Raw genomic sequence first — 27,396 nt, forward strand, 5'->3', positions numbered from 1 at the left:
TGATGATAAAGAATTACAAGTGGGACTAAAAGGTCCATCTAGTCAAGGCTATGGTTTTTCCAGTGGTCAGGTATGGATGTGAGAGTTGGACTGTGAAGAAAGCTGAGTGCTGAAGATTTGATGCTTTTGAACTGTGGTGTTGGAGAAGACTCTTGAGAGTCCCTTGGACTGCAAGGAGATCCAACCAAGTCCATTCTGAAGGAGATCAGTCCTGGGTGTTCTTTGGAAGGAATGATGCTAAAGCTGAAACTCCAGTACTTTGGCCACCTCATGTGAAGAGTTGACTCATTGGAAAAGACTCTGATGCTGGGAGGGATGGTGGGCAGGAGGAGAAGGGGACGGCAGAAGATGAGATGGCTGGATGGCATCACCGACTTGATGGATGTGAGTTTGAGTGAACTCCGGGAGTTGGTGACGGACAGGGATGCCTGGTGTGCTGCAATTCATGGGGTCGCAAAGAGTCAGACACGACTGAGCGACTGAACTAAACTGAACTGAAGTGCATGATAACAGCATATCTTTGTTGCTAATTCATAGTAATAAATGAATTTCTAGGGCTCTAAGACAACAAGTTAAAAGAAAAGAAAATGAAATCCATGGATAACCTGATGAGATTAGTATTAAAAGATAAAAAGTGAAAGTGAAGTCGTGTTTGACTCTTTGCGATCCTATGGACTGTAGCCTACCAGGCTTCTCTGTCCATGGGATTTTCCAGGCAAGAGTACCGGAGTGGGTTGCCTTTTCCTTCTCCAGGGGATCTTCCTGACCCAGGGATGGAACCCAGGTCTCCCGCATTGTGGGCAGATGCTTTACCCTCTGAGCCACCAGGGAAGCCCAAAGTGATCTCCAATAAGCTAGCAAGTTATTTTATAAGCACAGTTTTCTTTATTCAGAGATGACAAAACTTTGAGGTTCTAGAAAATCATTATTTCATTTGAGGGACAGTCACACTAAATCTTTGTAACTGAAGACCTCTGACATTTCTATTTTTTTTCCTGAACTTTAAAACAATAAACTGCTTAGGATTCAACCTACTAGGGGTCCAAAAAGAAGCAATTGTGTGGCTAAGTATAACACTGAATTTTAGTCTTACAAACACTCTCACTCTGATACATTTTATCGGACAGCATTTAAACCTACTCAAGTCATTCTTCTACCATTTTCTTTATAACTTAACCTTGATCTGACACTCTCACGCCTACCAGAATTTCCAACACGATATACTGAGAATTTGTTTACTTGCATAAACGCTAAAAAAAAAAAAAGCAATGTTTATTGTATTCTAAAAAAAAAAAAAAAAGGCTACCCAGATGGTGAGGTGATAAAGAATCCACCTGCCAGTGCAGAGATGCAGGAGACATAGGTTTGATCCCTGGGTTGAGAAGATCCCCTGGAGTAGGAAATGGCAACCCATTCCAGTATTCTTGCCTGGAGAACCCCATGGACAGAGGATCCTGGTGGGCAACAGTCCATCAGGTTGCAAAGAGTCAGCCACAACTGAATGATTGAGGACATTGTAAAAATATGGTAGGGACAGTTAAATACATTTTAAATCAAACCTGTGTTTTTTATAGCCCCAAAACAAAGAACGTGGATAATTCAATGAACTGATAAATTGAACCTAAATATTTGAAAATACAACCATAGAAGATAAAAAGATAGTGTTTTCATAATTACTACAATATCTACCAAAGTTTAATGTATCACTATAAGATATATAAGTTAAGTTGATTTCAGAGCAAAGAAAGAACTTGGAAGGAGAGAATGAAAAGAAAGTGCTTTTTAAGTCATTACCTTTTCCCATGAAATATCTGCTGGTGAAGAATAGGTTAAGAGTTAAAACCAATCTTTGGTCAGAAGAAAAGCTTTTCAACCCTAAAACACATTTTGGTTATAATGTTAGCCTTAAAGTCTGTAGGTGATATGCTAAGGAAAAGTCATACCAATAACATGAGCCTGTAGCTTAAGGATTTCTTGCTGTTGTTTTAAAATTTATGATAGTATTTCATTTAATTTTAATTAGTCTCTTAAAATATAAATTTACCTTTCCTAAGCATTGTATTATCTATATTACCACTAAATATTTTTAAAGGATCATTAAAATCAGTTTCCTGAATTATTTGTTCTTCACAGATGTGACAATATTAATACTTAATAAGCAATCTTTGTAGTTAAAAGATATCTGGATTGATTTTTTGCTTTCCTTATATCATTTTGGTTTTTGATTTACAGAGGTTTGTAAGTTGTACTTTACTATTCTCATAAGACAATATACTTAGTTGTAAGCAGTGTCTGATCTTTTTACATATTCCCCCAATTCTAAGAGAATGGATTATATTCTCCAAAAATATAACTAAGGCTTTTAAATAAGAGCTATAAGTTGTGATAACTGAGGCAGCATTTCCCATTGTTTTGACAAAATAAATTAGAAAATGAAGTTATTTAAAGTAAGGTAGTATGGAAAAAAAACACAAGTCCCACCCAGATATGTTGCTATCTTTAGGAAACTCAAAACAAGCAAAAGTAAGGACTATATTATGCTAGAAACACACTCATTTGTGATAAAATAGTAAAACCAAAAAGCATGAGCAAGAGTCAAGATAGCTGTCCTGTAACTGATAAGAGGTAAGCATGAGGATGGAACAGAGGAGTACCACAGGGTACTGTAGCTCCAAGTTCCTGGGTGAAGATGGGTGCACAATGACACATATACATACTCACTTCATCATGAATATTACTTAATTTTTAAGTGCAAGAAAACCAGGAGGCTTAGATTATTTAGGAGCAAATTGATGATGATATTGTAGGGAGGCCCCTTTTAGCTGGGATACCACATTGTTTTAAAACTGTGTGTGTCCTGTCCGTGTGTCCACACTGACAGAACAATATGTCCTATTAGTAGTATACTTTTTATGATATTTTTCAATTTACAGTAAATATTTGGTGATTTTTTTTGAGATATCCAATCACTGAACACTACGTGTAATTATTTTTAATCATATGTTTTGTATGCTTTGTTTTATTATCCAACTTTTAAAACTGATGATATCAAAGTAAAACTAGTAGTTTTAATTAATTAGAAGAATAAAGGAAATCTCAGATAATTCTGTTCATATTCATAATTGGTGCTTTATGGTCATATTTGTGATCAATGATTGCATTATTACTAGTGGGTATTTGAAGAATTGTATTTTTAATTTCAGAGACTATGGGCAAGTGGACTTTGATTTACAGTGTCAGGTATAAAAAGGTATCTTTTCCTAGTAAATCAATTGTGTGGAAAGCAAGGGCAACTTTAATTATCAGATATGAGCATTTAGAGGAAAGAACAATCATATCAATATCACACTATGATTTTAATAAAATAAGTACTCCTCACCATTATAGGCAGGCTGTAATCTAGGAAAGAATGAGATGAGCTTACCATACAAATTCTTTCATTAAAAAACATTATATAAACATTCTTTAATCCTTAAAAAGATGGAACATTAAGCAGGGTTTTGTAAAGGTTCACTTGGGTGTATTCTGAAATAGATCTTTTTTTCCTTCCTGAGTATTAGAGGGACTAATTTCAGCAAGGTTAATAGGTAAGCTATCTAATACAGTTGCAATAGGACTATTTCTTCATCACTAGTTATATAAACTTTTGCCCCCAAACCTCTTTCAGGGACTTGTGTAAAGTTTTAAGGTGAAGAAAAATAAAACCTGTAAGTTAATTAACTTGAGATAAGTTTCAAGGGTCTAGTCTGAATTTATACGGATTACATGAAGTTAGAATGCTCTACTCTTCTCAAAAAGCATATTTAACTCTGCCAATCCCCAAATATATAGAATTTGAATGAAAGTATAGAACTAATTAAAAACATTTAGAAGTCCTTCAAAAGACACTTTGAAATAAATCTAATATTATGTAAATTAATTGAAAGTGAATGCTATCTTGAATGAAATAAACAACTGATAATTTTTTTGCATGCTGTCATGCTTGGTCTCATTTTTACTTTACAATAATAGCAATCTTTACTGTACCTGACGAGGGGTTCTTTCTGATTTACTCCTACACCATTCCCAGTCTGAAAGGTCTGGTTTCTGACTCTCTTCATGAGAAAGTCTTCTTTCTGGCCCTTCCAAAAAGGTGGTTTCATCATATTTAATATCACCTTCTGCTTTTTCAGAGAGTAGAGGATCAACACCTCTTTCATTGTGGGACTCCTCTTCAGCTTCTATAATGTCAGTGTTTGTGCATTTGTTGATGCCTGTTAGTGTGGAGCTGTCCAGAGAGGGTGTGGTGCTGATTTCCACTTTTATGGCACTGAAGATATGAGTGTCTCTCTGAGAGTCTTTTGTAGTTGTGCACTCATAGTTCATGAGATTGTGACAGGCTGTAGAATTTTCATCATCATCATAGTAATCTTCATGTGCTATTTTATAAATTCCATAACTTTGCTGGAATGATAGATTGAATTCAAAGCATCTCCTCTTGGCTACGTAAAAACAAAAACAAAATTCCATGATTAGGAAGGTAGATGTAAACAGCAGTTGAATATACAAAGTGAATAAAAATAAGAAAGTGAGTTACCTGATTAGTATGAAATCTTAAAATGATCTTGTCAATTATGCAAAGAAATAGTCCTTACAAGTTCAAGCCATCATATCATTCTGGGCCTAATTGTTGTCACTTACACAATGAAAGGCTTGACATACATACAGATCCAGAACCCTGAAGTCTTTAAACAAATTTTATTTAAAACTTTAGCTATAAATTTAAAAAGTCTCATATACTTTCAGTTTTAGAGTAGCTATATTGGTCTACCAATTGTGCATTTCTTTATTTTAGGATAAAATACATAGTTTATAAATTTTATTTTACTAGATATTAACTAAGAAGCTCTTAATAGAGACTTCTCTGGTGGTCCAGTGGTTAAGAATCTGCCTTTTGGTGCAGGGGATGTGAGTTCTATCCCTGGTCTGGGAACTAAGACCCCACATGCATCAGGGTAACTAAACTTGCACACCACAAGTAGACTGTCCACGTTGCCACAACTTCTACTGAACCCATGTGCCACAACTAGAGAAAGTCTGTGTGTTCAACAAAAGATCTACATGATACAATGAGGTTCCAGCATGCCACAACTATAAACGAACACAGCCAAATAAATAAATAAACATAACAAAAGCAATTTATCCTTAAAAAAAAAAACAACTTGGGAAGGAAGCTTTTAATATTCTTTGAGCTATTCAGCTGGCAATACCAACAATAGATATAACTGCTTTCAATATTTTAATGTATATCATTACTGACATTTATGTTTATAAATGAATACATTAAAAATTAGATAATGCTGAAATACTTTTTAAACATTTAAAAATATCATGAATAATTTGAAATGAACTGTAAAAATATGCATATATTTATATTTCTGTGAGATGAAGCATTTTACAACATGTCTATACCTTATTAATTACAAGATGAGTTTAGCAGGAATGCATAAAACTTTCTATGGTTTAAATCAGATGAAATATGATGATATCCTATATACACTACTACTGTTTGGTGAATACAGTATAAAGTTTTACTAAAATAACAAGTGAGAATGTGACAGAAGTGATATAATTGTTTTGTGTGAATATCATTAAATACTAGATAGTTTTTGAGTATTAAGAATGAAGCTATATCAGATGGTAGACAAAATACCATGTAATATTTTGGTTTTCATCCTTCAAATATGGCTCATTTCAAAACTTTTTTCTACTTGGATAGCTCTGTGTTTTATAGCACACCCTTAGCACACATTGAGAGATCCTTGGGGGAAAAGTTTATTAAAAACTATAAACTGTCTATGAAAACAACAGGTAAAGTTTGATTTATTTCATAGTACACCCTTGTGTCATTCATATGCTGATTCTATTACTGAAATTGTCTGAGAACTGAAGATTTACAAACCAATTTCACTGACTGAAAGATAGAATTTATAGTTATCATTCATTATTTGAGCCAAAAACACTCTTTGTTTGAACCAGGACACAAATAAAAATTTCTATTCAAAGAAAATGGAAAAGTAGAAACAGATGTTAACACCATCCACTGTCTCATTTATAGTACTACTTAAGTTTTTCTAATAATATAGTTCAGTAAAATTAAATTAGAATTTTTAGTTTGTTTTAATAGTATGAAAGCTGAATAAAGGGATGTTTCAATTATTGATAGGTTTTCTTTTTCTCTAAAATAAGATACAAAGTGACAAGCGGTCAATTCAAAGATATTAAGCAAACAAAAACTGTCATAAAACTCCAATTTTATCACGTAAATTGATATCTGTAGCTATATATCTTATTAGCTACACATCACAACTATAAAGTATAGAAAGAAAAAGTGAGCAAGATTTTTAAAGAATTAATTCAATGGACAATTTACCTGCATGTTATGAGGTGCAAGAGGCAGTCTGAGGTAGGCTTCAAGAAGGAAGTCTGATTGCGAAAGATACGATGGGGAACTAGAGCATTCCAGGGCCAGTTAGGCACAGGGGTCATGTCATTTAACAAAACAACAACCCTACATAATAATAGGCAAATTGGTTCTATTTTGCGTTTGAGAAAACTGAGGCTGTTAAAGGAAACCTAAGATTACTTACTTAAAGAGATGTGAATTTAAAGCTGACTCCAGAATTGCAGTTATTAGCTTCTATGGGACATTGCTGTACTGCTAATCAGACCCGCAAGAGAAATATGTTAATAAAAGCAGAATGTCTCCAATAGGCTATCTTTAAGTTAAGGGAAGTATGTTAATTATAAAATGTAACCAATAGAAATATTTCTTGTTAGTTACTTTTCCTTAACACTAGAGGTAAATTCTGACTAACTAATGAAGGTAATTGGCTATAACAATATAACAGGGTGGTCAATGACTGACTAGTAACTTATAAGAAGCTTAAGGACCATCAGGATAGAGTCAGGATCTTTTGGAAATCAATACTACACTTATGAGAAATAAGTACACTGTTATATTTGTTCTGGGGATTCCCAGGTGGCACAATGGTAAAGAATCCGTCTGCCAATGCAGAAGACGTGAGTTCAGTCCCTGGGTGGGGAAGATCCCCTGGAGGAGGAAATGGCAACCTACTCTAGTATTCTTGCCTGGACTATTCCACAGACAGAGGAGCCTGGTGGGCTTATAGTCCACGAGGTCACAAAGAATTGGACACAACTGAGCACAAACGCTCATTTGTTCTGAAAAGCAAAATCCTATTTAGGACATGAATTAGCTCTAGTCTTCTGATTTTAATCACATTTTGCCAATGACAGTTTTAGACATAAGTAATTTTGTCAGCGTATAAATACAATTCTTCAGTGTAATATGCCACCAGATACTTTGACTCCATCAAAAAAAGGAAGCCGAAAATCTGATTTTTATACTTAGAAAGTATTTTACTTGAACTGTCTGTTTAATTTTAAAACAAAATGGGTGTGAAAGGCATATCCAATACATATGTCTGCCACCTGAGACCTCTGTGTTAAAATCATCCTGTTCTAAAACCACTTTTGTCTTGAGACATTAGTAATACAGATTATTGTTGGAAAAAGGAGAGAACTATTATCCCTGGAAACTTCATTTTCTGGTTGCATGTCTCTCAGTTTCCGTATAGTGAAGCTGAGATGTAGAATCATGTTTATATCATATTCACGGTAAGTGTGAATTAGGAAAAAATATGTTCCTTTTCTTGTTCCTGGAGTTTTCAGCAAAAAACAAAACAACGGCAACAAAAAAACATTAAAGGGGAACATTAATCTGTTAAGGAGAAAAAGCTTGAGTGTGAAACTGGAGCCATCAAAGTACTATAACTATATAGAATCAAAGTACTATATCAAGTAACTGACCAAGCTCCTGCCCACCTGAGGATGAGCCATTTTTGGAGTTTCAAAATTGTGTGTCATCCTAGCAAAAGGAAAACTTATGGTGGGTCAGACAGTGAAAATACACCATTCTTATTCTTATAATTTCCCTGTGGCAGAGCCTGGGATCAAAAGAGAATGAAGCCATTTTAAATGAATGTTTTCACGTTTTGTTTCTGAAGCCATGCTTCTCTAGGCTTACATTTCAACATCTTCCCTGAATTTTTATGTCTCTCCCTGTATTGCCCTATACAAATAAGGGCAATGGGAATTTTAGAGGAAAAATATTACTTTGATCTTGAAAGGTGTGGTTCGAATTTCAAACATGAGTTATTAACTTGATTATTGATTCTACTAGCCTGCTGTAGGTTCTTCTGTCCTGTGCAGTACCAGAGACACTGCTTCCTAGATGATTTACAGTGATAGATATGTTGTACTGCTTGGTTTTTGACTTTGATAGAAGTGTCCTTTAGTTCTTAAAAAGGACATTCTTTTTGTCTTTTATTCGTAAATTCTTTTTGTCTCTCTTACAATTTTAAATATATAAGGTGGGATTGTTTCATTAATTTAGTGACAAAATATTAATGTTTGATAGAATGGTAGAACTTTCAGGTCTGTAAGTAATTTTTATATGTTCTATGTTCTTCTGTGTTTTCTATCAGAAAGATTTATTTTTCATTTTCTGTGTCACCGTTGCTCTGGATATTAATCTCCAGAAGCACATACTATTACAAGTTCTGTGGTTATTGTATTTTAAGGGCATAGACAAATTTGGCGTCTATTGACAATAAAACTTTATGGCACCCTTAACACTAAAAAAATCTTCAGGTTATTTGAAAATTATCTAGACGTTAAATGTCATGAATACATGGAAAATGAGCAGTTCATGACTATTGAATGTTATAAAATAACCCTGTTGAAGAATTGATTACAGAGTATTTTTTAATAGTCTCCAGTTTTTATAGCCCTAATATAGTCTGAGATGGGCTGTTTTCATTCACTCTTTCTTCTCTGTTAAACAAAAATACACTTGCTTATTCTGAGCAAAGGACAATTAATGGAAGAGTTAATTCAGCATACGCTAATGCATTTATTAGTGTACTGGATTTATTAAATGGCAGAACATCCTATCTTTTTTCTGGAATGACAAAAAAGATATCCTTTTCCTTCCTGATAGAGTAAAAATATACAGGTCATTCCTCAACTTTTCCTGTCTTAGTATAGGAACAATTACACTCTAGTGAGCTTTATAATTGACTCCATTCCTGTTAAAGTTGCAGTTTTTAAAACAGATTTTTTTTAGTAACTAGTGATGAGATTTATACATGAACAACTCTGCCAACCTTTGTCCTTTCTTGAAATTACAGGTATTGGGCTGGGGTGGGGGTTGTCGTTTGTGTATATATCTGTATTTTTTCTAAAGGCAGAGGCATACACTTAAAATTTGTTTTGGAAATGTTTTTAGGTGCTCCTATTGCTTACTCTGAAAACTTTCCAACACCCTGGAAGAATACAATCTGCAAAATAATGGAAATGCTTTTCTTTACTGTTCCACTCAATAATAATAAACTTTAACATAATGAATTTTAACTTTTCAAAAATGCAGGCTTCTCCTATGTAGACTTGGGAGGGGGATTGATTTTCTACTCAGCTAAGAGTTATGGTGGATATAACATCTAAAGTCCTTTGTTGATTTCATGCTGGGTTGAATGAATTCTCTCTCTTTTTTTAATCACCTAAAATAACCATTCAATGTACATGCAGTCCACAGAGTTGTTTTAAACCCGTCTCATTTAAAATTTACTCCAGCACTGTGCTGATAATTGTTTAACATTTCTTCCTTTTATGTACCATTTCACTTGTCCTTGGACTCTTCATCACCTACTAAGGCAACTTTCTCAAAAGACCACCTTTCTGTATTTGACCCTCTGCATATTGTTCTCAACCTCTGCACTATCCAGGACTTACGTTTTTTCCCATCCGATGTCACTGCATATGTGTTCTGCTTGCAGTTGATGATGCAGCCACAGGGCAAGTGTGTCCAATGTTTAGACAAGACAAACACTGGAGTTACAGTGGTGGCCAGGAGGGTTAGCATAAAGCTGAGCATCTCAAAGGGAAGGCTCTTAAACCCCAAGATGTGCTGGACCGCCATGTGGATCTGTAAAAGCAGAGAGCTTCAGACCTACCCCAAGAAAATGTTTTCCACTTTGCCAAGCCTTTTCCCCCAAGGGGAAAGGCTCCTTTCCCTTCAGCTCCCTTCTCCAGGCCCCTTTCCTATCTGAGAGCTAGAAGCTCCGCTCCTGAGCTGGCATCATTGGTTTTGGGCTACCAGGATCCTTTGGGAAGAGGCCAGCTTCCTCAGACTGCACAGGCTTTTGAGGGTTTCCACTCCTGAGTGCCTGGTCTGTGCTGGCTGCCAGCTCAAGTTTCCACCAGAAAAGCACAGTTCACAACATGAAAAAACGCTATCCCAGAAAACAGGCAAGCATCTGTGAAACCTGTACCTGGTACTCCAGATGTCCTTTGTCATATCCCTAGCCCCTCAGCCCTGCCAGGCCATGCTTGTCACTCTAGGGCACCACCTGCCACTTCTCTCCTCTGGCTCTCTCTTGGAGGCGTGAACAAAAGCCGGTTTTGTCTACTCTCTGTTCTCTCTACTAGTGGTTATGCCTCTCCTCTCTTCCTGATGGGGATGGGCTGCGACCTTACTATGGAGGAATGGAGCAAAGATGAGCGCAGGACAGGAGACTCTGAGAATAATAGAGGCATACACTGTTTTCCTTCACTGCCTCCCTCCTTTTCTGAATACTCCCAGACGTTGCTCGGAGAGAGAACACCCTTGACCATGACAGATCTGGGAAAACTAAGTCTGCCGCGCCTGAAAGCGCTCCCCGCCCTCCTCCCTAATTTTGAATTGAGAAGCGCTTAGCAAAGGCTTCGCGGCTGCTAGTCCTACTCGTGAACTGCTTTCCTCCAAGTGCTTCTTGAAAACCAACCGAGATACATTTGTAAACGGACTAAACTGAACATCTCTGGGTGACCCTCCAAACCAGGGGCGCTGGTCTCAACACGCACTCATACTGTCTGGAACACACATCCGCACACCGTGAGCAACCGCACTTTTACCATCATGGGCAGCCAAAGGGTGACTTTTATCAGCGCTAAGATCAAAGAAAAGCGCTTCTGCGCTACGCTCACGGTGAAGCTCCTGGTGCCAAAGAGAGTCCCCCGGTTCTCGCGCCTGCAGTCTCCAGCCACAGCGGCAGCACCGTGCCCCGGCTCCTGCCCTGGCCCTGAGCTCCTCGCGGGTGGACCCGGTCCAAACACGGTGTCCGAGCTTGGGGAGCATCCTCCAGAGTACCGCGGGGCCGGACCTGGAGCCTCATCTGGGGACAGGGAAAGCACTCTCCCTCCAGTTGCAGGGGTCCCTGGAGTGGAAGCGCCACGGGAAATTTCCTGGTAGTTGGCGTGAAGTCTTGGCGGCTGCTCGGAACACAGCAACTGGTGAGTGAGCGGGACCGAGAGGCCGGCTAGTATTCCGAAAGCCGAAGTGTACACAGCGAAGAGGAGCAGCACGTAGGAGCTGGAGCAGTCGGCCAGACAGCCCCAAGGCGTGCGCACGAAGGCGCCCCAGCCGCACAGAGGGAGCCCCGAGAGCAGCAGACTGGCTGCCCACACGGTCAGCACCACGCCGAGCACCTGGCCGGATCTTCTGGAGGTTGCCTGGCTCCCCACAGCCCTGTGCATCGTGTAAAAGTTGTAGGAGACTAAGAGAGTCGCCTTCAAGTTGCTTGAGAGGCCCTGGCATAAATAAAGTAAGGCAGAGATGGTGCACAGAGACTGGAAGTAGTCAGAGACCCCATTTGGCCACTGCAAATACATGAAGATGGTCACCGACAAGACGCTCATGAGATCATCCCCAGACCAGGAAGCCACAAGCATGGACACAACAGTTCTGTTCCGCATTTTCAGCAGAGAAACTAGTGAATAAATGCTGCCTGCCAGGGCTGCCAGAGTCATTAGGCATGTCAGGCAAAAAAGATAGATATTCACGGTTCCTGGCGGATTTAAAGGGTCTGTCGAATTATGGTTTCCTTTCCACAAGTTAGAGTCATTTGTTGATAAGTTACTGAGAAACACAGACATTATCCTTGGTCAATATTCAATTTCTTTTTCAATAGGTCTGTAAATAGTCTCACGATTAATAAGCATGGCTGTTAGTTGCAAATCAGATCTCATTTTCTCCTACCAAGTTTCCCTCAAAATGTTCCACGGTCATTCCTGCAGAAAACGGTCAGACAAGTCTCCGTTAGACCTGACTCAACTCATATTTGAAAAATGGGTTCCACTTAAAGCAGCAATAAGAAACTTTTCAACATTTCAATTAAAAAAAAAAAGCCAAAAACTCCCTCCTGAAACCAGCAAGTTTCAGGCATGAAAGCAAAAGCTCCTCAAGTAGACTGGAAAACAGTGATGTCTGGATCCTTTTGGGTCCTTCTTTGGAGCAAAGCAGCTTTGGCTTGAGGTAATCAAACTCTATTCACTTTTTAAGAGCAGTAAAATGATGCATTTGGTTCCAGAGCTGGATTCAAAGGCAGAGAGATTATCGGGTAGATTTCAGCTTGGCCGGTTCACAGACTGGGAGACAGAAAACGAGAGAGAGTCACTGAGCACAGCTCCCCATCGGAATTGCTGTGTTCTTCAATCAGCCTGTGATCCTCAGAGCTGCAGGAAGGAGGAGTCAGTCAGCTCCAAGCAGGAGAGAAGCAGGAACAAAAGGGAGGGGAGTTCTGTGTGTGAGCGAAATGATGTACATCTCCTCAGCCTGCCTTATTTGAAGCAAGAGACAATGTCTTTGCTAAGCCTACCCTTTTGGTTTTGACATATAAAACTAACCCAAATACTTGCTCAGGCTTGATGTGAATGAAAAATAGCATCTTGTTTTCATTTCAGAGGCCCAAGCTACTCTGCTAAGGGGCTGCTTTTATTCTTATAAAATTCTTATAGAACTCTGATCTATAATCCACTGGAGGAAGAACATCATCAATGCTATTTTAAAGAAAATAGGAGGTACCAGCTTTGTTTGTTTTTAAAATATCTATTGTACTTAAGAATGTCATTACGGTCCTTACTACACTAAACAAGATTTTGGAGACTCTTCGGGTGGAGACATTCTAACTTTAGGCATGTAACTATTTTATGCCAATGTCATAAAGTAAGCAAGCTGCTTTTTGAATAAATAACAATTTCTAGTTGTTAAAGTTAGATAACAGTATATAGGGCATACAAGGGAGGTTACCTCACAAAAACATTTTTAACCAGAGTATTTGGGGTGCTTTGTACAATAAATGAATTTCTTAACTCATTTTAAGAATCATCAATTTTGAAAGATGTGGGGCTTAACAAAGAAGTAACAGCAATAGCTCTGGTCCAATATTTCCCAGGATGCTCTAGGGTAGTATTCCTTCACAGCTCAGCTTCGTGACATGAATGAAGGCTGCCTTTTCACACTCAGTGCTGGAGTCTGAAGCAAAGCAGGGAAAGGGAAAGGACGAGGTTCATATGGTAATGATCTAAGTAAATAGATGTGGTAATAGAACTCTGATCATTCCTTTCATATTAAAGATAAGTGGAGCTACATTTTGAACCTGACTTTATGCAAATGAAAAGTGACTGTATTAGTCATTGCCGGCTATACCCTTCAATAGACACAGTAGACCCTTCACTAATCTTGACATACTGTTCAATTTCTCTTTCACTCAGCAAATGGAAACAAAAGTCACCTGTGACAGCTAACTCAGCACTCTGACTCTTCCTACTGATAGCAATGGACCTTGCAGAGTAGTGTGAGTAAAAAGGTTCTCAGTTAATTTTCAATATGGTGTTTAACCTTGGCTTTGTAGTTGGGTTGGATAATATGTATCACATTGCTAAAATGCCATGACTAGGAATAAATAATAAGTGGCACAATAACATTTGAGGCCTGCAGACATTCTCCCTATCATTACCATCATTTCTGGGTTTTCTATTAAAGGTAATTTTGGAAAAGGGATAGGATACCTAAGGATCATGTTGCCCGGGTCTCTAACATATGACAGAGGGGCAAGAGAGTTACTACACTTCCAAAGGTTAGTGGTAGAATTTTCAGCTAGTAGGGGGCTAGGAGAGAAATCTGGATTCCATTCCAGACTGTGCTACTGCTGATTGTATAACCTTGGGTAAACGTTCTTATACTTTCTCTGGTGTCTGTTTCCACATCTGTAAAATACAGGGCTTGACTGGATCATTTTTATGCCCTTTCAAGTTCTGAATTTCGATGATATGGTTTTTAAATAGTTCAGGTTAACTTTGTCTTAATTTTCTTTTCTGCCTACTTCACAATAATCAATATTGAACTGATGCTTGGCTTCTCCATGCTTTCTCTTTCCCTGTTATGATGACATGGAGGCCTTTGCCAACATGAAGAATGTATCAGATTCAAGCAGTCTGGAATGTTAGGTCAACTGAAGGATCATAGCTGCCCTGGAGGGCTGTGAGAACCTATAGTAAGCTTTGTATGAGTAAGAAGTAAAGTTTATTGTGTAAGTCACTGTGTTTTAGGGGGGCTGTTATTGGATGGTAGCCTAGCTTATCCTAATGCCATTAAGCACATGGTTGTCCCCACACACTTAGAAAGTGATGGGGCCAATTTTTAAAATTGTAGACTGGCTTTGCATTCTTAATTACAACACATACAAACATTTTCTAATTGCCCACTTTTAGCACCGCGTGATTGGGAACACTTCCAATGACTTTTGACAATTATAAAGTTTTGTTTGTTTTTCTTTCTCAGAAAGAATATTTGATATATCTAATTTTTCAAAGTTTTAATTTATAGACAACCTTTGACCAAGCTTTATGTTATATATATATATACACACACACACACACATATATTGCAAGTGTGTTCAGTCGCTTAGTCGTGTCTGACTCTTTGTGACCCCATAGCTGTAGCCTGCCAGGCTCCTGTATTTTATATATATATACATATATAGGTATATATATATAAAACATAAAGCTTGGGTTTGAAACCTGGGTTGGGAAGATCCCTTGGAGATATATATATATCTCCAAGGGATATATATATATCTCCAAGGGATATATATATATCTCCAAGGGATATATATATATATATATATATATATATATGTATATGTATATTATGAGTTTCTTGAAAGTTGTAAGCCTTCCACTTACCAAAATCTCCATCTCTCTGCAATATCCTCCTGCACTTAAAAAAAAACACTCTAAATGCCTTTCAGCCAACCAGGATAACATTTAGGAGGCTGAGGAGAAAGATTTCTTAGTTCTTGTGAGTGAGCCTTGTTCCTCTGTCTCACTTATGGTAAAGCTTATATCTCAATTATTTAAAATCCTGTCTTCAAATTATTTAATAATGCAAATTTATACTGATTTAAATTAAAATTATGATTATGGCAGAATGGTTTAGGTGAAGATGCATTTATTGCGCCAATGCTGTTTTGGTTACTTTAAAAATGTAGCATTACAGACTATAAAACAACCTAGAGAGAATTACATGGAAAACATTTCATTAGGCTTTTAGTTTATGAAGTCTTATATGTGTTAATATAGAACATTTATAGAGAGAAATAGATTTATTGTTAATGCTTGCTCTTTTTACTCAATCTGGGCAATGCTCTTGACCATGGTAGTTCTGAAGGTCCACCTTGCCATATAATAAAGATAATATCTGGAGGAGAATTTTAATATAGAGGTCTGTGAAGCACTGAGTGGATTGAGAATGATCGAATTTATCCAATAGAATAAAAACATAAATAATATATAGTTATTCTAAACATAATTATATGGGCTTCCCAGGTGGCACAGTTGGTAAAGAATCTGCCTGCCAATGAATGAGACACAAAAGATGTGGGTTTGATCCCTGAATCGGAGAGATCCCCTGGAAGAGAAAATGGCAACTCACTCTAATATCCTTGCCTGGAAAATTCCATGGACAGAGGAGCCTGGTGGGCTACAGTCCATAGGTTCACAAAGAGTAGGATACAACTGAGTGCAGACACAGTCATTCCAAATATAACTATACAGTGTAAACTATCATTCATTCATTCATTCAACATCTGTTTGGGTGTCTAAAGTTCAGACAATGTACATTAATGGTAAACAGAATGTTAGAGTTCCTGCCTTTAAGAAGCTTATGGTCCAGTCATTTTTCAAATTATCTTCTTCCTTAAATTCCTCTCAAAAACCTCTCATCCCAAGGGATTCCATACAGTAAATATTTAATGCTTAGGATGAGAATGTCCTTATGCACAACAAATTGACCAAGTCTTAAATTAGTAATGAGGTAATACAGGAGGAGCCCTGCATCTTATTTTCCCTAGACCCATTTGGGCTGTTCATGCCTGCTCAGTTGTGTCTGACTTTTTGTGACCCCGTGGACTATACCCTGCCAGACTCCTCTGTCCATGGGATTCTCCAGGCAGGAATACTGGAGCAAGTTGTCATTTCCTTCTTCAAGGGATCTTCCCAACCCAGGTATCAAACCCACAACTCTTGCGTCTCCTGCATTGGCAGGCAGATTCTTTACCAGCTGAGCCACCAGGTCTCCAAGGTTTCAATGACATTATTTCAATATCTCAGTATCTTGAGGATAGAATTCTTTACCGTCTGAGCCAGTAAAGATTCTGCCTGCAATGCAGGAGACCTGGGTTCAATCCCTGGGTTGGGAAGATCTCCTGGAGTAAGAAATAGCAAACCACTCCAGTATTCTTTCCTGGAGAATTCCATGGGGTCACAAAGAGTCAGACACAACTGAGCGGGCATGGCTACTGTCCATGGGGCTGGCAGGCTACAGTCCATGGGGTATCAAAGAGTTGAATACAACTGAGCAGCTAATACCCTGAGGACGGAATAATATCCTCAGCGAAGTACTAAAACTGTAAGTGACATATGAAGCAGTTGCGATATTATTATTTAGCTTCTTTTCACTATAGACCTGATAAAAACTCTTAAGTAGCTATGAGAATAGTTCTTGGTTCTGTTGTGGTCCAGATTTCTCTTCATCCTGCATGGCTTGTGTTATGCTGCATCCTTAATTTTTCTGTGATGCCCCCTCACCCCTGCCACCTCCACATTGTTCCTGAACCACACCAATGTGTGCTGGGATCTGTTTGCTATTTAATTGCTCGGTTGTGTCTGACTCTTTTGCTTCCCCATAGTCTGTAGACCGCCAGGCTCCTATGTCCATGGGATTTCCCAGGCAAGAATACTGGAGTGGGTTGCCATTTCCTTCTCCAGGGGATCTTCCCAACCCAGGGATCGAACCCTGTCTCTTGTGTCTCCTGCATCAGCAGGTATGTTCTTTACCATTGAGCCACAGGGGAAGCCGTTTAAATAAAGCATTTCTTAGTATTTCAGAAATTTCTCAGTCTCTACATTTAATAAGGCTCAAGATTCATTTTAAGTACCAAAACTTCATCAACCATGTTTTCAGAGATGATTTTTTTTTTCTGATTCTTTACAAAATGAATCTACTCATTGCCCTAGGAGTGGCTTCTCTCTCAGTGCTATGGCTTTACTTTCTAATCTGAGCACTCTGTCCTGTAGGAGTATCATTGTTTTGCCTCGAGGTGATATCTGGGGCATAATAATGGGAAATATGTTTTATCTCATGTCTTTTGGGAGGAAGAGTAATTTTCTTCTTGAGGTCCCAGTTTTCTTCACTAAGTAAAAACAACGACTATGAAAGGTTTCTCAGTTCATTTTAGGGGCTGGCAAGCTATGATTTGTTTTTAGAAGTGTAGTTTTACTGGAACATAACCACACCCATTTGTTTAAGTCTTTTTATGATTGTTTTCAAGGTACAATAACAGTTGAATCCTAAGTAGTTGTGACAGAGACTGTGCCAAAAATATTTACTATCTAGCACTTCACAGAAAAAAATTTGTTGATCCTTGGCTTATCTAAAACAGGAAAATTTCAGTGCAAAGTAACTCCAATTAATAGAATGACTGGGTCATTTGTGAGATTTAGACAAATCCACATCTCATGTATTCTAACATATGTAACAATATTATAATATATATACTATATTATATAATAAATTATATATATTTGTACATAAATATATAATTAATATCAATAACAACAATAGCAATAGCTAACACATTTTTAGTCTATATAATGTGCTGGACATTCTTCTAAGTTATCTATACATATCAACTAATTTAATTTCACAACACTAGGATATTGATAACAGTTTTAGACCCCTTTCTCTAAACAAAGGAATTGAGACACAGTGAGTAAATAACCCACCTAAAATTACACTGCCTGTAAATGGATTTGACCCAGGTTATTCAGAGACATAACAATGGCTTACAGAGGCAAAGTTGTATGTGGTTTATTTTTCTGCCCTATTCTCTAGATTTCTTGCCTTTGCAAACACGCTGTGAGCTTTAATAAATCAGAGGGATTGCTGGGGAAGACAACTTCCTGAAGCAATACAGATTTCTGAGGTCCTAACTCAGTAATAGAATGATACAGATGGCTCCTGTTCTTCCTTTTCATTTCATATCATTGAGGTCCAACGGTTTTAAACAAATTATCTCCATAGCTTTTAGTTAAGGAGAAGTAAAGTTTTATCCAAACTCTGTAGCTGAGAAGTCAGAGCATACAAGCAAAATCACTTGTTGAAGATGCTGTAATTCAGGGACTGAGGTGGAAATTAAATGTACTTTCTTCCTTTTCTCAATTTGTCTCTACACCCAGGGGCAGCAGTGTCTCTGGGCTATGTAGTGAGAAATACCCCAGGGTTTGGGGTGTATTTGAAATGAAAAGGTTATATATTTATGAAGCATTTTTAAAATTTTGCATGACAGAGAGACACAGTAAAGGCTTAGAAATTGTCGTCCTGCAGAGGTGAAAAGTGATATTGATCCTCTGATCACTGTGGTGGAGAAGCTGGGCTCAACAACCAGAATGATTTCTAACTCTTATCAGGCTTGCTTTGAACTCTTACAACAAGACACTTAATCTCACCTATGGCTCAGTTCCTCTATCTTCATAGACAGGAAAATGATACCTATACAGCAGAATTTTAAAAGCTCAGAAGAAAAGCATCATAAAAGTTTAGAATATATAATGATGAGTTTCCATGTACTTCTTTCTGTAAGTGGCGGTTTTCTTCGCAGTGAAATGCTACGCCAGCACCAGCTCTGGGTTGTCTAGTAGATGACAATAAAGGAGAAGCTGTTGTGATGGAGCATTTATCCTTTCCATTCCACTCTATTTCCACATCTGATGCATATCACAACCATAAACGTCACTGAACACATCATGTTATTTCTCATTTGATGATCAAATTAATGAAATGTGCAATGGAGAGAGGATAGAGGAAAAGGAGAAATGATGGGGAGAGGAAGGCAGAGAGAGAGAGAATGAGGATAAATGAATGCCTAGTAGGAAAGCATCTGGACTAATATACTGGGGCACTGCTGGTGACAGGCATTGGAGTTGGAAGGAATATGGCTGACCCAGCAAGGTCAGGATAGAAGACAAAGAGAAACTGATAGACACAGATTCTATATTTTAAAATCGACTTGTTCCAGAAAGGACTGGAGTTGAAAACCAGTAAGTCAGACATGAAAATGGGTTAAATGTAACTGTAAAGATATGTCAAAGGAAAAAAAGACATACAAAACTACAAAAGAAAATCTTGCTCTCAGGGTGCAGAAGCGATGACTATCAGCAGTTTCATGTGTACTCACAAATGGAATTGATACATAAATGGAATCACACTTACATCTTGTTTTTTTGTTGTTGTTGTTAAATGTATGAAATCATCTTGTGAATCACTTCATGTAAGCACTTATTTCCTATTATATGTTGTTGTTGCTGTTGTTCAGTCACTCAGTCGTGTCTGACTCTTTTCAGCTCCATGGACTGTGGTCAGGAGCTCCTCTGTCCATGGAATTCCCAGGCAAGAATACTGCAGTGGGTTGCCATTTCCTTCTCCAGAAGATCTTCCTGACCCAGGGATCGAATCCATGTCTCCTGCACCTTCACACTGGCAGGCAAATTCTTTACCACTGAGCCATGGGGATGGCGGGAATCTATTTTATGTTTGGCTGTGTTGGCTACATTGTTGTCGTTGTTGTTTAGTAAGTAAGACGGGTCAGATTGCAAGAATACTGGAGAGGGTTGCCATTTCCTTCTCCAGGGGATCTTCTCAACCCAGGGATCAAATCCAAATCTCCTGCATTGGCAGGTGGATTCTTTATCACTGAGCCACCAGGGAAGCCATTTGGCTGCATAGATGAACTAGAATTTATTTAGTTAATTCCTTATTAAAGAGCATGTAAGGATTTTTCCCCTATTTTTTCTTTTTTTTGCTCTAAAACAATAATGTTTAGTGAACATCCTTGTACACATGCCAAGGCACCTTTTTGCAAGTACATACTCAAGGTAAATTCCCAAAGTTGAAATTGCTGGGCCAATATTTTTTTTTTTCAGTTTTGACATATTTATCTATGTGCCTACCAAAAAGTTGTACAACAATGGTAGTATAAACTCAAATATATTAAGACTGTTTCTCCGACATTCTCACCAATACTGAACACACAAGCAACTCCTGCAGGTCAATTCCAGAAAAATAAATGACCCAATCAAAAAATGGGCCAAAGAACTAAATAGACACTTCTCCAAAGAAGACATACAGATGGCTAACAAACACATGAAAAGATGCTCAACATCACTCATTATCAGAGAAATGCAAATCAAAACCACTATGAGGTACCATTTCACGCCAGTCAGAATGGCTGTGATCCAAAAGTCTACAAGCAATAAATGCTGGAGAGGGCGTGGAGAAAAGGGAACCCTCTTACACTGTTGGTGGGAATGCAAACTAGTACAGCCACTATGGAGAACAGTGTGGAGATTCCTTAAAAAACTGGAAATAGAACTGCCTTATGATCCAGCAATCCCACTGCTGGGCATACACACTGAGGAAACCAGAATTGAAAGAGACACGTGTACCCCAATATTCATCACAGCACTGTTTATAATAGCCAGGACATGGAAGCAACCTAGATGTCCATCAGCAGATGAATGGATAAGAAAGCTGTGGTACATATACACAATGGAGTATTACTCAGCCATTAAAAAGAATACATTTGAATCAGTTCTAATGATGTGGATGAAACTGGAGCCTATTATACAGAGTGAAGTAAGCCAGAAAGAAAAACACCAATACAGTATATTAATGCATATATATGGAATTTAGAAAGATGGTAATAACCCTGTATACGAGACAGCAAAAGAGACATTGATGTATAGAACAGTCTTTTGGACTCTGTAGGAGAGGGAGAGGGAGTGGGTGGGATGATTTGGGAGAATGGCATTGAAACATGTGTAATATCATATATGAAATGAGTCGCCAGTCCAGGTTCGACGCACGATACTGGATGCTTGGGGCTGGTGCACTGGGACGACCCAGAGGGATGGTATGGGGAGGGAGGAGGGAGGAGGGTTCAGGATGGGGAACACATGTATACCTGTGGTGGATTCATTTTGATATGTGGCAAAACCAATACAATATTGTAAAGTTAAAAAATAAAATAAAAAAATAATAATAAAAAAATTAAAGTTTTTTGATCAATCTGCTAGGTTAAAAAATACTGATTTACAAAACTACAATGATATATCATTTCACACTGGTCAGAACGGCCATCATCAAAGAGTCTACAAATGATAAATGCTGGAGAGGGTGCGGAGGAAAGGGAACGCTCTTGCATTGTTGGTGGGAATGTAAACTGATACAGCCATGATGAAAGACAGTATGGAGATTCCTTAAAGAACTAGGAATAAAACCTCCATATGCCCCAGCAATCTCATTCCTTGGCATATACCCTGAGGAAGCCAAAATTGAAAAAGACACATGTATCCCATTGTTCACTGCAGCGCTATTTACAATAGCTAGAAGATGGAAGCAACCTAGATGTCCACTGACAGATGAATGGATAAAGAAGTTGTGGTATGTATACACAATATGAATATTACTAAGCCATAAAAAGGAACACACTTGAGTCAGTTCTCATGAAGTGGATGAACCTAGAGCCTATTATACAGAGTGAAGTCAGTCAGAAAGAGAAAGACAAATATTGTATACTAACACATATATACAGAATCTAGAAAAATGGTACTGAAGAATTTATTTGCAGGGCAGCAGTGGAGAAACAGACATAGAGGATAGACTTATGGACATGGGGAGAGGGAAGGAGAGGGTGAGATGTATGTTGAGAGTAACATGGAAACTTATATTACCGAATATAAAATAGATAGCCAATGGGAATTTGCTGTATGGCTCAGGCAACTCAAACAGGGGTTCTGTATCAAGCTAGAGGGGTGGGATGGGAAGGGAGATGGGAGGGAGGTCCAAGAGGGAGGGGATATATGTATATCTATGTCTGATTCATGTTGAGGATTGACAGAAAACAACAAAATTCTGTAAAGCAATTATCCTTCAATTAAAAAATAAATTAATTAAAAAATATTGATTTATAAGTGTCTGTTGGTATTAAGGAAATAAGAACATTATATGTTCAGATATTTGTTATGAATTTATCATTTCTATTTTAATTTTGTTGATTAATATTTTAGGAAATTATTTCATTCAGACTATTGCAATTGGGAAAGCATTCATTAATGAGAAATTACTCAAATAAAGGCTTCCTTGGTGACTCAGATGGTAAAGAATCCACAATGCAGGAGACTTGGGTTTGATCTCTGGGTTGGGAAGGTCCTCTGAAGGAGGCCATGCCAACCCACTTCAGTATTCTTGCTTGGAGAATCCCCATGGACAGAGGAGACTGGTAAGCTACAGTCCATGGGGTTGCAAAGAGTTGGACATGACTGAGCGACCAAGTACACTCAAAGAAAAGGAAGGGGCCTTGTTTGTACAGAGGGAAGTAAACGAAGGAATTATTGATAAGGATGAAGGTGGGTTTTATCTTGGGAAACGCCAGAATATGGTGGATCATTGGATTTAACCATTTCCCAGAGAATAAAGAGTGGAAATCTCTCAACCATTACTGCTTTCTGGGAGCAAAGGGTTCAGCTAAAGTTGAAAATTGTCATTCTCTCCTTTTGTTCAAAATAAATTATGTTGCTGAACAATTTCAGTTCAGTTCAGTTCAGTCTCTCAGTCATGTCCGACTCTTTGCAACCCCGTGAATTGCAGCACGCCAGGCCTCCCTGTCCATCACCAATACCGGAGTTTACCCAAACTCATGTGCATTGAGTCGGTGATGCCATCCAGCCATCTTGTCCTCTGTCATCCCCTTCTCCTCCTGCCCCCAATCCCTCCTAGCATCAGGGTCTTTTCCAATGAGTCAACTCTTCGCATGAGGTGGCCAAAGTATTGGAGTTTCAGCTTCAGCATCAGTCCTTCCAATGAACACCCAGGACTGATCTCCTTTAGAATGGACTGGTTGGATCTCCTTGCAGTCCAAGGGACTCTAAAGAGTCTTCTCCAACACCACAGTTCAAAAGCATCAATTCTTCAGTGCTCAGCTTTCTTCACAGTCCAACTCTCACATCCATACATGACCACTAGAAAAACTATAGCCTTGACTAGATGGACCTTTGTTGGCAAAGTAATGTGTCTGCTTTTGAATATGCTATCGAGGTTGATCATAACTTTCCTTCCAAGGAGTAAGCATTTTTAATTTCATGGCTGAACAAGTTAGAGGTAATCAAATACTTGGTAAGTTGAAGCAGGGTCTAAGAAATAGTCTCTCAAGGGTACTTGTTAATCTTATTATGGTTTATTTTTAAAAGGAGTTTTTACTTTTTAGGCAAATTGATTGACATTTTCCTTTGTATCCCACAAAATATTTCACATCAAAAGTGTAAAATAAGTTATGTCATTTTTATACTACTATGAATTGCATTTGAATCCATATTGAATCCATATTTGAATCACGTATTGCATTTGAAATTTTTCTGCTAAATGTATTTTGGTACAAGGATTTAGAAAAGGATTTTGCTTGATTTTTATTTCCTAAGTCATTATCCAGTTGCTTCAACATAATTTTATGTAGTCTATCTTTTCTCAACTGATTTGATAGGACACCTTTAAGGTATAATCATTTCCCCTATGAATTGTGTCTATTTTGATACAAATTATTCTCTGTTGATTCCTTTCTAGTGAAATAATATATATATTATAAATTTTGTTAGAATATAACATGCATACAGAAAAGTGTGCAAGTGATAAATACATAAACTTTCACAAAGTGAGCTCTCTGTGTTATAGCACCTAAATGAAGAAACACATGACCAGAATGTTAGAAGCCCCCACGTATCTCTTCTAGCTATCACTTACCACCTCTGCAACAGTGCATGCCAAGGATAACTAGTGTCCTGACTTTTAATCTGTAGTCAGATACTAGTTTTACTTGAAAAGAAAGTATGTGCTCCTTTGAGTCTAGCTTCCTTTGGTCAGAATCATATGTGCAAGATTCTTCCATGTTTTTTAATACAGTGGTTCTTTGTTTTTGATTTATCACACTCCAAATTTATGAACAGCCTACAATTTATGTATCAGTTCCATCATAGATAAACATTTGTGTCATCAATTTAGGGTGATTACAAACAAATGCTTGTAGATTTTATCCTTGCAGGCTTACAAGTTAATTTGCTGCAGTTTCATAGCAGACTACAGGGGATTGCTGGTTTAGAAATATAGGACTTTATTATTTACAACAGCAGAAATCAGTATTTTCTTGTGCTAGTTTCCCAAGCCCAAATTCCCACAGGTTACATGCAGAGGACTCAGTGACACTGCATACACAATGAAGGCTGTGTTATAGGAGAGAAACCCTGAACTAATTTAGGAACACAAATGGTGTATCATGAGAAGTATGCCTGTCCTCTCTGGAGAGAGACACTATCCCTTAATCCCAAGGATGTAGCCAAATCTGCCTTTTACTTTAGATACAAGCATCTCTAAAAAGAGAATACAGAAGCAGTCAGCATTTCTGCTTGTAAGACATGCAGAAATGCAAGATATGCATGGATAATTAACTCTCAGGAGAAACAGGACAAATAAGTCCACAATTACTGTTTAACATTTTGACAGAGGTCCTAGCCAATGCTATGAAGAAAAAAATAGAAAGAAGAGATTGGACAGGGTGGAAGTTCAGAAAGAAAATTATCATTGTGTGCAGATGCTGTAATCATATACCTGGGTAGCAAAAGAACTCACAGACAAATGATTACAACTAAAAAGAGAATTCAAATGCTGGGCAAAGGATCAATTTTTAAAATCAATAGCAGTAAAAACTAACTAGAAAGCGTAATAAAAAATATATATTTTCATAATTTAAATCCTTGAAGTGATAAAAATCATGAACTATCTAAGGAACTATTTTAATCATAAACACTCAACCCCGATTTACATAAAACTTGAAAACATTAATAAAAGATCATGGAAGATGATCTAAATAAATGGAGAGGTATTCCATGATTCTGGATAAAATATTTACCATTAAAATGATGTAAATTTGTTCTAAATTTATATATTCAATATTTTGTTGTTGTTTAGTTACTAAGTGGTGTCCAGCTCTTTGCAACTCCATGGACTGTAGCCCATCAGGCTCCTCTGTCCATGAGATTTCCCAGGCAAGAATACTGGAGTGAGTTGACATTTCCTTCTCCAATATATTCAACATAATCCCAATTAAATTTCTAGTTGAATTTTTTGAAAAACTCAATAAACTTAAATTTATTTGGAAGGATAGAGGTCCGTGAAGAGCTAAGTCAGTGCTATAAAAAGCAGTTATTCATGCAATGAAGCCATTATTCTAAAAACAGTGTAATATTAGTACAAAAACATATAAACTACCAGTGCAACAGAACAGAATGTTTGAAGATAGGCCTATACATTTATATAACAACATATTACAAGCATTTCCCCATGAAACATCATCACTTAACTTTATGGATAAAAATAAAAATTGATCTTGATCCTGTATATACAGATAATCGTAGGTGGATCAAACACTTAAATATAAAAGGCAAACTATTATGTTCTCATTAAGCCAGGGTAGTGAAGGTCTTATTAATTAAAACAGAAAACTTACAAATCATAAGGAAAAAATATTGATGCAACTTTTTACCTCAAAACTAAGAATGAAGAATTTCTGCTAAAAAGATGAATACCATGGACATGGTTTCTGGAGAGACAACAAAAGCAAATTTTTGCAATTGCTAAAACCTGAGAAAAACAAAAGATGATTAAAATCAATTAACGGGAAGAGCTCCATCTCTAACTGGCTTATTTCATTTAGGATAATATCCTTAAGGTTTATCCATATTGGCTCATATTACACAATTTCCTTCTTTTTAAAGGCTGAACAATATTCCCAAGTGGCTCTAGTAGTAAAGAACTCACCTGCCAATGTGGGAGACATAAGAGATGTAGGTTCAATCCTTGGGAAGATCCCCTGTAGGAGGTAGTGGCAACCCACTCTAGTATTCTTGCCTGGAGAATTCCAAAGACAGAGAAGCCTGGGAGGCTGCAGTCCAGAGGGTTGCAAAGAGTCAGACATGACTGAATCAACTTAGCATGCACACATATACTGTATTTTCTTTATCTGTTCATCTATCAACAGACATTTGGTTGTTTCTACATCTTGGCTATTGTGAATAGTGTGTCAATGAGCATGAAAGTCCTAATATTTCTTTGAAATAGCTAACAATGCTGAATTACACATTTGAAAAAATTTCAGAGGGTACATAGACCTCATGATGTGTCCTTGCTACAATAGTTTTAAGTCAACATTCAGAAGACAACCATCCCCAAAGAAAAATGGGCAAAGGGTATGAGCTGGCAATTTATCAAAGATGAAGAGATGCAAAAAATTCAATTTTAAATTCAATTTTAAAAACTGATGAGATGCCATTTTGCACCGAGTCAACTGACAAAAATAAGAAAGCTGGAAGATGCCAAAGTTTAGCAGAGCTATGAAAATAGAGTCACATTTGCATTGCCGGTGGGAGTGTAGAGTGGTGTAACCATTTTGAGAAAGCACTCTTCAGAGAGATTAAGGAAATTCATCCTACAATCTGGTATTTGTATGAAGTTTTCATCCATACTCATGTGGACATGCCACAGTGTGTTCATTGTAGTCTTAGCAGTGTGGTAAGTTGGTGGTAACCTGGGTGCCCGTAGCTGGAAGAGAAGATAGGCAAAATGTGGTCGGTACACACAAGCAGCCATGAGAAGTGCTGGTGTTGCACACAGGGCAACATGGATGGATCTTAGAAACTTGTGTTTTTAAAACAACACTAAGTAAAAGAAGGGAAATGTATGGTACAATACTGTTTACATGTGTTAGAAAGAAATGCACATAAAACATCAACTCACATTTTGTAAAGACATTTTACAAATTAAAGTGTCAATATTAAATACAGTAAGTTAGATCC

General features: G+C 37.6%; 1 protein-coding gene and 1 pseudogene across 1 annotated transcript in view; both read right to left on the reverse strand.

Annotated features, from left to right (window-relative positions):
• The window catches only part of LOC147379353 (putative G protein-coupled receptor 149), an 83,048-nt gene extending 73,006 nt beyond the window's left edge, over positions 1-10,042 (reverse strand). The window contains exons 1-2 of the mRNA XM_086415109.1: positions 9,856-10,042; positions 4,027-4,481 (exon numbers count right to left, since the gene is read on the reverse strand). Of these exons, the coding sequence (XP_086271235.1) occupies positions 4,027-4,481; positions 9,856-10,042 (642 nt within the window). The remainder of the gene's footprint in view (positions 1-4,026; positions 4,482-9,855) is intronic.
• Positions 10,043-10,965: 923 nt separating this feature from the next.
• On the reverse strand, positions 10,966-11,976 carry LOC147379354 (putative G protein-coupled receptor 149 pseudogene; annotated as a pseudogene).
• Between the last annotated feature and the right edge of the window lie 15,420 nt (positions 11,977-27,396).

The sequence above is a fragment of the Bos grunniens genome, chromosome 1, assembly GCF_055505025.1.
Source record: "Bos grunniens cultivar Pamir isolate PY7600 chromosome 1, Bosgru_T2T1.0, whole genome shotgun sequence".
In the NCBI taxonomy this organism is placed as follows: domain Eukaryota; kingdom Metazoa; phylum Chordata; class Mammalia; order Artiodactyla; family Bovidae; genus Bos; species Bos grunniens.